We start from the raw sequence: 16279 nt of genomic DNA, 5'->3' as shown, positions 1-16279 counted from the left end.
AACTTTTGTGCTAAAAAAATATAAAAGCAACGTACTCGGACGATGTTAAAATCTTAAAATCTGTATTTTGCCACAGTATTTACAATTATAAAACAAAGAAGTTAGAAATATCTCACTAGCCTTTGCCAATATAGGATAACAAAGTGCCCATTCTTAGAATATTTGAATTAGGCAATGTTTTCTGATTCTATGCCAATTCTACATTACATAAAGTGCCCATAGAAATTTGCAGGTGCATATTTCAAAATCTGGAGAATCTTTCAATACTCGAAGGGTTTAGTAGTTCAAGCATTTTATGTAAGTAGATAAATTGATTGATTCCTGGGATGAGAGGGTTGTCCTATGAAGAGAGATTGAGTAGAATGGGCCTATACTCTCTGGAGTTTAGAAGAATGAGAGGTGATCTCATTGAAATAGATAAGATTCTGAGGAGGCTTGACAGGGTAGATGCTGAGAGGTCGTTTCCCCTGGCTGGAGGCTCTAGAGCTAGGGGGCATAGTCGCAGGATAAGGGGTTGGCCATTTAAGACCGAGATGAGGAGGAATTGCTTCAAGTGCCAGCAATGACCATCTCCAACAATGGGTCACCATTGACCAGAAACTTAACTGGACCAGCCACATAAATACTGTGGCTACAAGAGGAGGTCAGAGGCTGGGTATTCTGTGGCGAGTGACTCACCTCCTGACTCCCCAAAGCCTTTCTACCATCTACAAGGCACAAGTCAGGAGTGTGATGGAATACTCTCCACTTGCCTGGATGAGTGCAGCTCCAGCAACACTCAAGAAGCTCGACACCATCCAGAATAAAGCAGTCTGCTTGATTGGCACCCCATCCACCACCCTAAACATTCACTCCCTTCACCACCAGCGCACTGTGGCTGCAGTGCGTACCATCCACAGGGTGCACTGCAGCAACTCGCCAAGGCTTCTTCGACAGCACCTCCCAAACCCGCAACCTCTACCACCCAGAAGGACAAGGGCAGCAGGCACATGGGAACAACACCACCTGCATGTTCCCCTCCAAGTCACACACCATCCCGATTTGGAAATATATCGCCGTTCCTTCATCGTCGCTGGGACAAAATCCTGGAACTCCCTTCCTAACAGCACTGTGGGAGAACCTTCACCACAGGGACTGCAGCGGTAGAGTCTTTAATCTTAATTTTGTAGAATGCTCTTATTGTGCATGAGGCCTTTAGTCAATACTTCAGTAATTCTTCAACAGCAGTTAGTGCTAACTGTGGATCACTCACACATCATAGATAATGGCCCAGAAATTGCACCGAGTGGCGAACCAACAGTGCTTGCTGCTCCATGGATTTATCCTAACCCACTAACGTACCGCGGTCTTCACTGGGTGCACGTCCTCTAATAGGAAGCAGAGAAGAGCGCAGCGTTAGCTCCAGTGAACCTAGGACCCAGGGAGAAGCGAGAGGATCACTCTCTCCCCTCAATCAATCAGATTGCAGCATTTTTGACAAGCTGCGAACATTTTCTGCGAGCTGGAATGTAAAATCCAGAACATGAAAAACACAACACTAAAATCATTTGTAAAAACGGTTATAGACAGTGAAAAAAAGAGGGTAAGAAATAATTGAATTAAATAAAAGAAACAGAAGGAGAAAGTTTAAAAAAAATTCAAACATTTTTTAATTAAAATTTTTTTAATGACCAAAAACTATTAAAATAAGGAATAATGAGACTCCACGTTTTAAAAAGTTAATCTTTAGTTGTTTGGCAGTCATTAAGACTTAGCACATTGTTAAAATTTAGTTTAGACCTGGTATTTTTAAGCGCACTTGTTTTGTGGCCAGCTGGATAGATGAGCAAGTTGGCGCTGGTGCATTATTCCCACTGATTTCCCTTTAATTTGAAGCTGTCATTATCGCTGGCGAACCAGGAGGAGCACGTTCCTGATTTCCGCATTTCACTGCGCATGTGCGAATGGCGGAACTCGATCCTCGATTTCGCCGCTAACAACGGTGAGCGCTGTTGAGCTCACTGTTCTTTTTAAAGCAATTTCTGGGCCAATATTATCTGTTATTGTCCAACAACATTTTAGCTTAGGTAGGGCAGAATCCTTTAAGGAAAAGCTCACCTCATCTCACAAAATCAATATTCCAAAATATTGTCCCAATATTAAAATGTTGTATTAGTCAGAAACTGGTAACTGAATTAAAAATAAAAACTTTTTTTTTTAAAAAAAGGTATCATTTGGCTTTACTCTGAATATTACAATAGCGATTCTGCACCAGTAACTAAAGCAGTATTTACACGGCCGCAGTTGTTCTGAGATGGATAGCTTCAGTATAGTTTCCAGTCAGACAGAACCTTGTTTATACTGCCTTGTTGGAACCCCAATTCTCTTACTTTAGCAGAGAGCCCTGTGGTTAGACACTTGCAAATAGCTCCTCTCCCAGCCGTTAACATTTAAGTGTTTAGAGAGCGCTGGTGGGAAGCGTCTGTACTATCTAAACATTTAAATTAACTGCAGGCAGATTTTAAATGTGGTTTGACACTGCACTCGAAGAAGCTGCAGGTTATAATGAGCTCTGTCGTGCGGTCAGGGCATCTGTAAGTGCTTTACGACCAAAGAGTTACTTTTCAAATGCAGTTATGTTGTTATGTAGACAAATGTGGCAGCCAATTTTGCACACAGCGAGGTCCCATAAACAAACAAATGAGATAACTGATCAGTTAATCTGTTTATGGTGATGTTGGTGGAGAGATTAATGATGGCCAGGACACTGGGAGAACCCCCCAACCCCCATTCTCCTTCAAGTACTGCCATAGGGCTTTCACATCCACCTGAATCATTGGGCTTTGGTTTATCATCTCATTAAAAAGACAGCGCTTCCGACAATGCAGCACTCCCTCGGTCGTGCATTCAAGTGTCAGCCCCGGAGTTACACCCCTTGCGATGTCAAACCCAGGTAGTACTAGACCATAGCTGCTTATTGTATTGGGTAAGTGCTGGTTTAGTGCTTCTGCCTCCCAACATGGATTCTCATGGGTTTTCCACAGTCAGTAAACTGATCCAAAGTAAACCCGCTGCATTTACTAATGCTAAGTCTTCCTGGCTACTAACCTGTGCGATCTGGCAAGTTTAAGTTGGAGTTGCTGATGGTTTTATGAGACCCAAGTGAAGGGAGCTTGTGGAACTAGCACGGACCTTGTGCAAGAAAAAAAACAGCTTACCTCCTCCGAGAGTCTCACACAACTCACCAGAGTCTGGTGGAACCCTGGCTGCAGATGTACACTTTAACTTTAGTGTTGGTACGAAGTGGAGCAGCAGCGATAAAGTTCTAAACTGGATGCCCACTAAGTCTAATATTTAGATTCTTCAGTTACTTCCAGGAATACAATTAATTCAGATTATTGCTCTCATTATTCTGTGTATTTCTCATATCCTACCTTATGGCACATTGAAAATGGACAAAAAAAAATGTTGTAGATGCTTTATGAAAGTAAAGATGTGTATAGTGGGAAAGCTGCAAAGTTCTTTCAAGTATCAAAGGGTTAACTGGTACCAGGAAGAACCAGGTGCCCAGTTCAGGATCCCAAGGTGGGCAGCTAATAAATCAAAACACATTGATCATCCTGAGCCACATGTTATTGCCATCATGCCATCAGGATCCAACTTTCTTCGAGGACCTCGGTTTCAGCTTCTGTAATAAACTAATTGCCTGTTTGTTTTCTTGTTACAGGTCCATTTGGTTCCATAAATCTGCCCTGCAGCAAGGATTTGAAGCTATAGCTAAAGCAAAGACACAACGCCAGAAGCGTTTCAGCAGGATATTTTAGAACGAAATGGGATAGTGACTTACGTCGGCTCCGTTCTTCACCACGTTCCCCATAATGACAATGACACGTCCCCTGAAACTCTGCAGCAGGCTGGTAGATGCACACTGGATCAGCTCACCGTCCGGGCTGAAGGCAGAACTGTACGGAATGTTTATGCTCCCACTTATGTGGCCTCGGGTGAATCTGGTAGAAACATGGTCAAGGAAAGGAGCATCGGGGGGGAAAAAAAACGAGGAAACAGTTATCTGAAACATTTGTATTACTTTAGATAAGCCGATTTGTAATGGAATTCCGAAAGTGCAGCCTCGAAAAACGGCATGTTTAACACTTATGATTACTCCCCTGACAAACTGCAGGTTTAACACTTTACTCCCCTGACAAACTGCATGTTTAACACCCTTTAACCCCTTTTCATTTGAAGATTGCTCTTGGTCTTGACTCTCCACATGCAATGCCATGGGCGATTGATTAACATCTGAAACTATTGCCACACTTTACTTCTGCAATTTTAGTAAAACCCTCAAATATCATAACTGGTCTAGTTGTTAGTCATATCCTGATATCTGTGTGACAGAATAAACACAAAGATATGATACCACAGTACTTTGTCCAATAAATGCTGATATATTTATTTTGATTAAAATCCATGTCAATCAATATTGCGATGTATCATTAAATTTGTTCATTTGCAAATTTTAACAACAAAGGTTAGTGAGGTGTGAGCTTAAGTCTAGCACTGAGGCAAGCTGACACTGGCTATAGCTGTCCATTATCTGTTCGTATTATAGTTGTTTCTGGCACCTGATATTGAAAATAGATTTGGGTTGAGCCAAGGATTATTTTCTGGACTAACGTCGCTCATGTTTTATGACACATGTTGATAATCAACGTCACCACAGCATGAGATTGATTAAAGTTTCTGCAGCGATAAAGACAAATCTTAATTTCTGCTTCTTGGATTCAAAACATCCAGTGTCGTAAGTAATAATACGTATTTAATACTTACATCACATTTAGGCTACAGCAGAAAAATCTAGGCACTCGTTTCTTTTACAAGTTATAATTAAGTGCACAATCACAGGAAAAAACATGCACATTTGGTCAAAAATAGGACTCGTCATTACCAGGCGTTGAGAGTGCACTGTTTTTTTCAAAGTCAATAGCTTCTAATTCTGAACAGTGTCTAGAAGATAAGAAGTTCTCAGTTTTGGAGGAGTCTCAGTAGCACAAACACTTCAGCGCTGTACTGAGGGGGTGCTGCACTGTTGGAGGTGTCGCCTTTGGTATGAGATGTTAAACTGAGGTCCGTCTGCGCTCTCAGGTGGATGTAAAATATCCATGGCCTTATTCAGAGAAGAGCAGGAGAGTTCTCCTTATGTCCTGGCCAATATTTATCCCTCAACTGACATCACTAAACATATTATCTGGTCATTAACTCATTGCTGCTCATGGGATGGTCCTGGGTGCAAATTGCCTGTTGCATTTCCTATATTACAACAGTGACTACACTTCAAAAAGTACTTCATTGACTGTAAAGCACTTTGGCAAGTCCGGAAGTCATGCAAGGCACTATATAAATGCAAGTCTTTCTTTCATTTCACAATATTAAGAGCTAGTTAATTGAGTTGCATTGAAGTATAAACACAAGTCAAATATTAAATCAGAAGCAGATGTTAGATCAATATATACAGAGCAAATCAAATCTGTTACTTGATGGTAGCTTAAGCTTAATTGTAAACCATTTCCCAGTGTTGAAAAAGTAATAAAACTCAGTGAATGCAGAGATTGAGTGCATTATGACTAGGAGACATCAGTTCCCGTTGATCTGAGGGTTCCGTTCCACTGCTCATTATGGACTAAACAATGGATGATTGAGGCTCACATTTTCACTAAACACAGGCACTAATTCTATTCTGTCCGGTTACATGCCAAATCAGTTTGAATATTTGGAATTTTCTCACTACAGAGTTTTGCCGTAGGTGGATTTATTGCACGTGGTAGAATCGCTAGCAGGTACAAGGAAGTCTACCCATAACTTTCATGATCAAGTACTGCACGTGTAAACACAGCATGACTTTCTCACTGCTGACACTCCTTCACACACTTTCACGTGAGGTCAAATAAACAGAGAAGTTGGCTGCAAAATATGAAACGGTTTCAGTACAGTTTGTAACTGTTAACCACCACCAGTAGAAGTAGACACCAGCATAGGTGGCCTCTGCAGGGCTCAAACCTACCACCCACCCCTTCACAGTCTCTCTCAGATCTTTAATTGCGGTGCTTCCGAGGCCACAGGATAAGAATTGCGTTTATTGCACCACGTTACTTTATAATCATTGCCACATACCACTGTACACGGCTCTGGAAACCTCTAGCGTTGAAGGAAATCTCTGCGGTTTGTCCCAGTTTGTGTTCTACACACCACAGGCGACTAGTTATTGCTGACAGAATGGTGACCAAGTCACAATATTAAGTATGTATATTTTTTTTTAAAAAGGAGTAGAATCTGAACTGGAGATTAAATACAATAATACAAGAAAACTAAAAATCAGCACAAGTCTAACAAGGTAAAATGGATTGAGAGAGGGTTCTGTAGTTTCCATTGGGATCAGCATTAGAACTCGAAGTATTGGAGTTTGTAATAGTGAGGGCCCACCATAGGCGATACGTAATACAGATTGTAATAGTAAGGTTGCACTATAAGCGACATGTAATAGTGAGGTTGCACTATGAGCGACCTATAATAGTTTGTAATAGAGGTTGCACTATAAGCGACCTATAATAGTTTGTAATAGTGAGGTTGCACTATAAGCGACCTATAATAGTTTGTAATAGTGAGGTTGCACTATAAGCGACCTATAATAGTTTGGAATAGTAAGGTTGCACTATAAGCGACATGTAATACTGTTTGGAATAGTAAGGTTGCACTATACACGACTTGTAATGCAGTTTGCCATAGTGAGGTTGCACTATAAGCGACCTATAATAGTTTGTAATAGTGAGATTGCACTATATAATCGAGTTTGTAATAATCAGCTCCACTGTGTGCATACATAACCAGAAATGCATTCTGATTATTATAAAGTTCGCCGATGGTTTTAAATTTTATAATAGTGGAAACTTTTGCGCTGTTTCCTCACATACTGTAACTTAAAAAAAATGTAGTAATGACTTGAATCCCGCTGTTTTTTTCACCATCTATCTATGTCAACCAAAATAACCCACAACAAATTCTTCCCATAAAGCACGAAAACAACCTGTCTCTTAATCCACCAGATGTGTGCGAGAGACAGAACCAGTTACAAGCAATGATAAACTGCAGTTTAACGATGCTTCAAAAGAGCTTGTTCTGTAATTAGTTCTCCTGAAACATCTTGCACTCACTAACTGCGCTTTAATCACCATCGCATTTCCAAGTGCTAAAGTAAATAAACATCCCCCAGTATGTGCTTGTGTGTCCTGCCGCAGAGAGGAGGACTCTTGCTCCTTTCTTAGGGGAGGAGGAGGAGGTAGATGCTTGAATAAGGGTCATCACCCTACTGCTTTCATCTTTCTACAGCCTGCCACCGAAGTTTCAATCACTGTCAGGTAATGAGCGTGGAGACCCTGCTCTAAGGAAAATGCGCAGCCCTCCATTTCTAATTACTTTTACAGTAGCTGTTTCCTTAGAAACACAAGCACCCTGGAAAATCGGAGTTTCCTGAGCTGCAAATTTAAATCAACAGCTCCTCATGGCGTCTTTTGTGAAACTGCTGACACGATGCTTGGGAATTCATTAGCACCAATGCGTTCGAGGTCAAGGGGAGAATCTCTCCATTTTCTTCGGGCTACAAAGAAATCCCTTTCTCTTTAACACAAAAACTCCGACAATTTCCTAGCATTGGGATAAAAGACACTGTTGGAAAGTAAGGCCATTTCACTTTTGTTGACCTGCAGTTGTTATGTGCCAATTGGACTCCCACCAGAGGCAATATACAAGCTCCATTCTAAACATAGCTCAGCCTTGCAGTGTGCTGAATGGACTTTTAGGGCTTTTATTTTAATTCTGCAGCTGACGTCATTGTTTTAATAACATTTTAGTATCCAGTTGTTGCTGCAAAAGAAATTCCCACAGGTTTCTGAGGGTGAATTGGTGCCTATTAACGACAGCAGCGGCAGAAATGGGAAGTTCAGTGGGGGTAATTTTGACTTTGGGCGACATCGGATCAGCCGCCCATTGTACCTGTCGCCCGCTTCTCATTTAATCGGGGGCGATGTATAATCGGCGGCTGATTCAATATCGGCCGTTTTACACTATCGCCCAACGTCAGAAATACCCCCAATGTTTCCTCATCCAGTGTTAGCATCAAGCACTAACAGGCCAGGAAAAAAACACGGGTCAGATGCAGAATAGTACTCTCTTTACTCTATCCTGACAATGTACTTCAACTCCAACCTCAGGAAGGCACACCTTGCCATTCCACTGGAATTTCCACTTGGTATACCAGCCACCCTTACAGCTTCAGTGAATGAGACTGTAACAAAATGCCAAATTGCTGATGAATTATGAGAGGTTTGATGCTGTTGAATCACATTGGGAACTGTGTTGAGGCTGCCCCAAACATTAGAACCATTAATGTGGAGATGCCGGTGATGGACTGGGGTTGACAATTGTAAACAATTTTACAACACCAAGTTATAGTCCAGCAATTTTATTTTAAATTCACAAGCTTGTGAATTTAAAATAAAATTGCTGGACTATAACTTGGTGTTGTAAAATTGTTTAGAACCATTAAGGCAGACAGAAGCGGCAGCCTTTCATCCATTAACAGATGTTTGCTGAGGTTCAAGGACAGTGCTCTAATCGATTTCATTTGAAATCTGTTTTTCTGAGTTCCTTAGAAACATTTCACTTTTTTTTTTAAACACACACACACATCCAGCTTTGTGGCAGATTAATGCCGTACTATGGTATGCATCTTACTCTTAGCTGTTTATTGCTCTAAAGTCTTCCTGTGCAGGAATAATAAAGGCTCAGTGAATTGGAAGGGAAATTGAAAGTTGTTTTCATCTCGCTGCTGGAATGAGGCCAAAGGTGCAACAGCAATGGTGGAGGGAATAGTACCAACGTTTGGAAGCTGTGTTTACAGTTGACATTTTTTAACGTGAAATGGGGTGGTGGAAGAAATGGAGGCAGAGTGGAATTTCTGAACTTGAGAGGGGAGAGGAGACTCACAGGCAAAGCACAGGTGGAGGGAATCTCATAATCATAGACCAAGTTGGGGCATCTCAGAGGCATGGAGTGAATAGATGGACCATAAACGACATAGAAGATTACAGCAGTTGGAGTGGGAAGAAGTATCGAGAAAGAGAGGTAGCCTGGTACATTGATTCTTCATATCTACGCTAATTAAAATAATACTCGATACATAGAAAGATAGAAAGAAAGGACCTGCATTTTTATAGCACCCTTAACAACCCCAGGACGTCCCAAAGTACTTCACAGACAACGAAGTAATTTTTGAAATGTAGTCACTGTTGTGCTGTAGGGAACCACAGCAACCAATTTGTGCACAGCAAGATCCCACCAATGGAAAAGTTCAAAGGAAGAATCACATCACGGTGGTCTCTGACAGGTAGAGGGACACCGATAGCAACCGAGAAGCAGGTGTAATGACTGCAAGTGTCAGGCCAAGCAGATGAAGAGAATAAAAATAAAAAGGTGGAAAGTTTACCCGGATACACTCAGAAAAATAAAGTTTTAAAAAAACAAGCAGATAATACTCCACAAAACTTATTTGCTTGATTAAAACCTAACCACCTGCTGTGACTGTATACCTCTGAGTGCGCACCGTAACTCAAGATTACTAACAGTGATCCATACTCAGGTTAAAGAATGGAAAAAGCAGATATTGTAAAATAAAATGGGTTGCTAGGAACACAGTCAACGCTGTAACAAAATCCCTCAAATTGTGTCACTGGGTGCAATCAGAATTTTTCAGCAGTATTAAATCCTTGTAAATTTCTACCACTCGCCTATTATTTTCCAGTCAACTGAAGGGAAGGAGCTTGAAGGATTTAACTTCTTGAGATGAAACATTGGCACCACTGGGATCCGTCTATATGCCTTTGCACTGAGTTAAATTTCCGCATTTAAACCAACATCAAACAAATAAACTTTAATTAATTATCCTGGATCAAGGTCTTTAAGTTAATAAAGATTAACATTCCCATAAATCTTTCAGCAATAACAGCTCCCTTCATAGCTCTTTGTGATTTTCTGTGGGGAAATACAGTTTCTCCACTGGCACAGCAACATTTTGTTAATTTTCTCTGGTCAGAATAGCCAAGCCACAGTCATCCTGTACATCATCCCATAGTCATCCCATGGGTCATCCCAGGATACAGCAAAGTAGCCAGAAAAATGACCAGTTACACAGGTTTCCATCAAGTTGTTTTTTTCCCCAATAATTGTTTAACCTATCATCATTTAATTACTGCTTTTTAAAACCATGTTAACCCCTACTCCTGGGAATTTTTCTTGCTTTGCATTGGCATTAATGTGTGTGTTTTTCTGCTTGAACGCATGGTGTAGTTAAGGGAACTAGATCTGTTATATTCTCAGATCACAAAATGAAAGTATTAAACAAGAGGGCATTGCAAGACCAGTCAACTAATGAGCTGCACCAATAGAAATATAAATCATATTACATGACTGGCCATGATGCATTGTGCTTCAACCAGCTTTACAATTAAGAGAAAAATAAGGAGCTGTTTTGAAATATTTGACTTGGATCTGACAGTGATGTTTTGAAGGATATTAATTTGATTAAAGCTGAAGGTAGCAGATTCCCAATCTCATCAATAAGATGCTCTGCTCCCACTCTGCTATCACAGCAACTCAATGAATCCTGTTTCGTGAGCAAAGTTGTACGCAGACAAAATGGCATTCATTGGTCAGTTACGATAAGGAGATTGACGTTAACATCCTGACAGTTTCAGGCAGGAGAAGACCTTTGGTCCATCTAGCCCACCTACACACAGTTCCCTTGGTGCATTTCTAATAACCCTGAATCCCATTTGTTGACAAGAACCTGTCTAATTCCTCCATGAAACCCATTGAGGTTTCTTGTTCCACCACCCGAGCCAGTAATCTGTTCCACAAAGTTTTAGTAAAAAAGTTCCTCTTGCATTTCCTATTTTCTTTTGTTGTCCTTAATTTGTAAATATGACCCCTTGTGCTTCAATTCTGTATATGATACAAAAGGTTACTTAGGTCTAATTTGTCCAAACCTTTCATAATTTTAAACACTTCTATCATATCCCCTATCGGTCTTCTCTTTTTAAGTGAGAAAAGACCCCAGGGTAGTCAATCTTTCCCCATACATCATTCCCTTAAGTTCTGGGATCAACTGTGTGGCCTTTCTCTCTGCTCCCTCCACTAACTGAATATCCTTTTTGAAATGGGAAGACCAAAACTGCGCACACACTTAACACTACAACAACTCTAACTAAAGAAAGAATTTACATTTTTATAGCACCTTTCACATCCTCAGGATGTCCCAAATGTTTCACAACCAATTAATTACTTTTGAAGCATGGTCATTATTGTTTTGTAGATAAAGGTGAGAGCCAATTTGTGCACAGCAAGGCCCCACAAACAGCAATGAGATAAATGGCCAGTTCATCTGTTTTTGGTTGAGAGATAAACGATGGCCAGCACATCGGGAGAACTCTTCTACTCTTCATGGGATGGGATCTTTTACATTCACCTGTGAAGGTACACGGGACCTGGATTTAGCTTCTCGTCCAAAAGACATCACCTCCAACAATGCAGCACTCTTTCGGAACTGGACTGAAGTGTTAGCTTAGATTTTGGACTCAGGTCCTGGAGTGGGGCTTAAACCCACCAACTTTTAACTTAGTGGTTTCACTAAGCCAAGCCTGACACTACAATAACTTGCAATTAAATAGTGCCTTTAACATAGAAAAATGACTCAAGGCACTTCACAGAGGCATAAGGGAAAAATTGGACTCCAAGCCAAAGGAAAAGCAATTAGGGAGAGTGATTAAAAACTTGATCAAAGAGGTGAGTTTTAAGGAGGGTCTTAAAAGAGAGGGAGACAGAGAGGTTTAGAGAAGGAATTCCTAGATGGCTAAAGGCAGTGCTGGCAATGGTGGGTGAAGTGTGTGTGTGTGTGTGTGGTGATACACAATGGTCAGAGTCAGAGTGTAGACAGTTTGGGAGGAGGGGGGTTAGAGCTGGAGGTTACAGAGATAGTGAGGGTTAGGCCATTAAGGAATTTATAAACAATAATGAGAATTTAAAATTGAGGTTTTGGGGCACTGGGAGCCAATGTTGGTCAATGAGGACAAGGGTGAGTCAGACTTGGTGCAGGCTGGATATGGGCAGCAGCGTTTTGGATAAGCTAAACTTTACAGAGGGTGGAGGATAGGGGAACGGCGAGGAGAGCATCAGAGTAATAGTGACTAGAGACGACAAAGGCACGGATTAGGGTTTCAGCAGCAGATGGGCTGAGGTAAGGGCAGTGGTGGGCAATGTTTCAGAGGTGGAAGTAGGCAATCTTTGTGATGGATAGGATTTGGGGTCCGTAACTCAGCTCGGGGTTGAACATGACGTCAAGGCTTCAAACAGTCTGGTTCAGCCTGAGACAGTGGCCAGAGAGTCAGTGGTGAGGGAATGGAGTTGTGGCAGGGTTAAAGACGATGGCTTTGGCCTTCTCAATGTTTAGCTGGAGGAAATTACAGGTCATCCAAGACTGAATGTTCGACAAGCAGTCTGACAGCACAGAGGCAGTGGGACAGGAGGGATTCGGGAGATTGTGCTGGATGTAATCAGTAATATTATTTAAGAATGTATTTTGAGTAGTTCTTTATCACAGAGCTAGAAATCAAAACTAGTCTAACCATCTCAACCCATGCTCTTCATTTATTTACATATTTAAAGTGTGACACTTTGTAACCAGACACTGAACTAGAAATTCAAATTAGCTCTGTGAAAAATAATTAAAATATTATGTTCCAGGGACCCTGATTATAATTTTTTAAAATTGCGTTTGAGTACCAATTATGGGAAGGTTTTGGACGTACGCTATTTATCTGTGTATAAAACTACCAATCCAGCATCAGCAGTCAGCAAACAGCTACCAATAGAACAGCTAGCAAGAAGGACAAGGGGAACCAATGAAATCACAAAATATTTTTTGGAAATCTTTTCAGTTGCAATCTTATGTGCCAGTAACCAGGTAATAGTACTAAAACAAAATTCTACCATAATACATAAAAATTAAATAATTCACATCATTAAACTTACCTATGAACTGGTCTCCTGGTGTCTTGGAAATGTTTCCATGGATATTTCTATTTGGAGGCCAGTCCTTGTGTCAGAAGCCTGGCGATCGAATTTTGCCACTTTGAATAGGTTCCTGAGTAATGAAGCTAAAGTAAGTACTCCCAGTACATGGCACACTGGTATAAGGCACCTTCAATTGACGCACCAGTGTTAAAGCACATGTCACGACGATAGACTACAGCTCTCAGAATGCAGCTCAAGGTTGCCTTTTCCTCTTCAATTTAATACAGGATCGGTAAGGTGGGACATATGGACAGCAAGTCACGGTTCACTCTGTGAATGGCCAGTCTTGCTGTCAATCGTAGAAAAAAAATGTTGCTTTAAAGATGACACAAAACTTGGAAGGGTAGTAAATAGTGAGGATAGTGATAGACTTCAAGAGGATATAGACAGGCTGGTGGCTTGGGCGGACATGTGGCAGATGAAATTTAATGCAGAAAAATGCAGTGATACATTTTGGTAAGAAGAACAAGGAGAGGCAATATAAACTAGAGGGTACAACTCTAAAAGGGATACAGGAACTGAGAGATCTGGGGGTATATGTGCACAAATCATTAAAAGGTGGCAGGGCAGGTTGAGAAAGGATTAAAAAAGCAAACGGGATCCTGGGCTTTATAAATAGGGGCATAAAGTACAAAAGTATGGAAGTCATGATGAACCTTTATAAAACACTGGTTCAGCCACAACTGGAGTATCGTGTCCAGTTCTGGGCACCGCACTTTAGGAAAGATGTGAAGGCCTTAGAGAGGGTGCGGAAGAGATTTACTAGAATGATTCCAAGGATGAGGGACTTCAGTTACGTGGATAGAATGGAGAAGCTGGGGTTGTTTCTCCTTGGAACAGAGAAGGTTGCAAGGAGATTTGATAGAGGTATTCAAAATCAAGATGGGTCTGGACAGAGTAGATAGAGAGAAACTGTTCCCATTGGCGGAAGGGTCAAGAACCAGAGGACATAGATTTAAGGTTCTTGGCAAAAGAATCAAAGATGACATGAGGAAGAGCTTTTTTACACAGCGAGTGGAATGCACTGCCCAAGGGGGTGGTGGAGGCAGATTCAATCATGGCCTTCAAAAGGGAACTGGATAAGTACTTGAAAGGAAAAAAATTGCAGGGCTACGGGGACAGGATGTGGGAGTGTGACTAGCTGGATTGCTCTTGCATAAAGCCGGCGTGGACTCGATGGGCCTTCTATGCTGTAACCTTTCTATGATTCTAAGATACATCCCGATTTTATGATTGGACAAACAAAAACTTTTTGTCCCACATTCAGTCTTCCGATTGGAAATAGGAACCAGATTTTTTTTTTGTCAGCATCAGTGCCATGACAGTTTGCTCCATTCTTGGTGCTACTACACATGTAAGCCCCTACTCCTCTTGAGGGATAATTGTTTTGCAATTAAAATTTTATGATACTTGCTGGGATACTTATGTTTGTTGTCCAAGGTCAATAAGGCTGACAAAGTGTTAACCTTGGATCAGAGTTAGCATTCTCGCCTGAGTCACAAGTTGTGGGGTTCAAGTCCCACCCCAGAGACTTGAACAAATAATCCAGGCTGACGCTGTTGGAGGTGCCGTCTTTCGGATGAGGCCCTGTCTGCCCTCACAGGTGGATGTAAAAGATCCTGTGGCACTATTCGAAGAAGAGCAGGGGGGGTTTCTCTCTGTGTCCTGGTCAATATTTATCCCTCAACCAACACCTGAAACAGTTTATCTGGCCATTATTTCATTGTGTTTTGTTGGACTGTGCTGCTTGCAAATTGGCTGTTGCATTTCCTACATTACAACAGTGGCTATGCTTCAAAAGTACTTCATTGGCTGTAAAGCGCTTTGGGACATCCTGAGGTCATGAAAGACGCTATATAAATGAGTCATTTTTAAAATTCCTGTGTAAGGTCAGTGGAAATCTGCAATTTTTACTAAAAGCTGAAGACATGTGGATTTCAGTGGGAATCAGAGAGAAAACTCGAAATTCTACATCTACCACTTTTCACTGATGTTTCTGATTCACTCAAACTACAGAAATACTGAAAATATTTTCACAGGTTAGAGTTCACACCTGCAGTATAATAAAGCCTAAATTTAACTAGCCCATTAAATCCCATGGGAGGGCAACTTGCTGCAATAATTTAATTTATTTTGTAGTTCATGAGGCATATAAACCACAGTCTCTTTCTGTCTCAGATAACAGAGTTTACAGTTTTGAATACAGTTGTTTGAAATCATTTTTTCTCAACAAGAACCTGACCAATTGGAAAAGTATTTAGTCACTGTTGAAAGCCAAATTTCTAATATATTTAAATCCATTTTTTTTAAAAAAAAGGTTTTACAGATGGAATAAAATCAGTGAAGAGTTTGCTACAAGGATGTACCACACTTGATGGGATCCAGTGACAAGAGCAGGTGATTTGGTGCTGTTCAGATTCACTTAGAAACCAGCATTTTCGCTGCCTCCAGAATATTTCTGCAAAACTGTGATACATTGGGTCAGTATAGAAATTCATAGGATGTCCAGCCTCACTAATCGCATCACAATCTGGGAGAGCAAAGCTCCAGCAGTTCAAATGCTCACTAAAACCTGAAGAGTTCTGTAGCCTATTCCAGATATTTTGTACAATATCATTGGTGTGGAAAATCTATGTATTAAAAATCTGCCTGCACTTCTTGTCAACTTTTCCCATAATAAATACCTTTGTCCACATTTATAATGGAAACTACTGATGTGAACTTGTCACGTTGCAACTGCACCCTCCTGTGAGTGGAGGTGTTACAGCACCACCAGTGACGGGAAGATGCAATTACTGTGGGGCAAAGTTACACAGGCAGTTACCATTATAAAAGTGGAATTTACAATGGAAGTATAAAAATAAGGACACAATGCATGACTTTAAAATGGGAACTAAATTATGTCTGTGCGCCCTGGTCCAATTATCCCCAACTCTAAACCCCCCTTTCAACTAAAGACTACACTTGGTCTTGACTCTGTGTATGCAGTGCCAAGGGAGATCGATGAGTATACCTTTTATGAATTTAATGGAGTATTCTCTTTCCACCACAATTACTCTCTTCCTCTCCTGAAGGCATTGACTTGTGCTTGGATTCAGTTCCACGAGCAGCAGCTGGAATC

General features: G+C 41.0%; 1 protein-coding gene across 1 annotated transcript in view; it reads right to left on the bottom strand.

Annotated features, from left to right (window-relative positions):
• The window catches only part of tbck (TBC1 domain containing kinase), a 163749-nt gene that overhangs the window by 18373 nt on the left and 129097 nt on the right, over nt 1-16279 (bottom strand). The window contains exon 25 of the mRNA XM_067994439.1: nt 3827-3986. Coding sequence (XP_067850540.1) covers nt 3827-3986 — 160 coding nt within the window. The remainder of the gene's footprint in view (nt 1-3826; nt 3987-16279) is intronic.

The sequence above is a fragment of the Heptranchias perlo genome, chromosome 1, assembly GCF_035084215.1.
Source record: "Heptranchias perlo isolate sHepPer1 chromosome 1, sHepPer1.hap1, whole genome shotgun sequence".
Taxonomy (NCBI): domain Eukaryota; kingdom Metazoa; phylum Chordata; class Chondrichthyes; order Hexanchiformes; family Hexanchidae; genus Heptranchias; species Heptranchias perlo.
The sequence above is the reverse complement of the archived record's forward strand: the minus strand, read 5'-3'. Positions and strand labels throughout refer to the sequence as shown.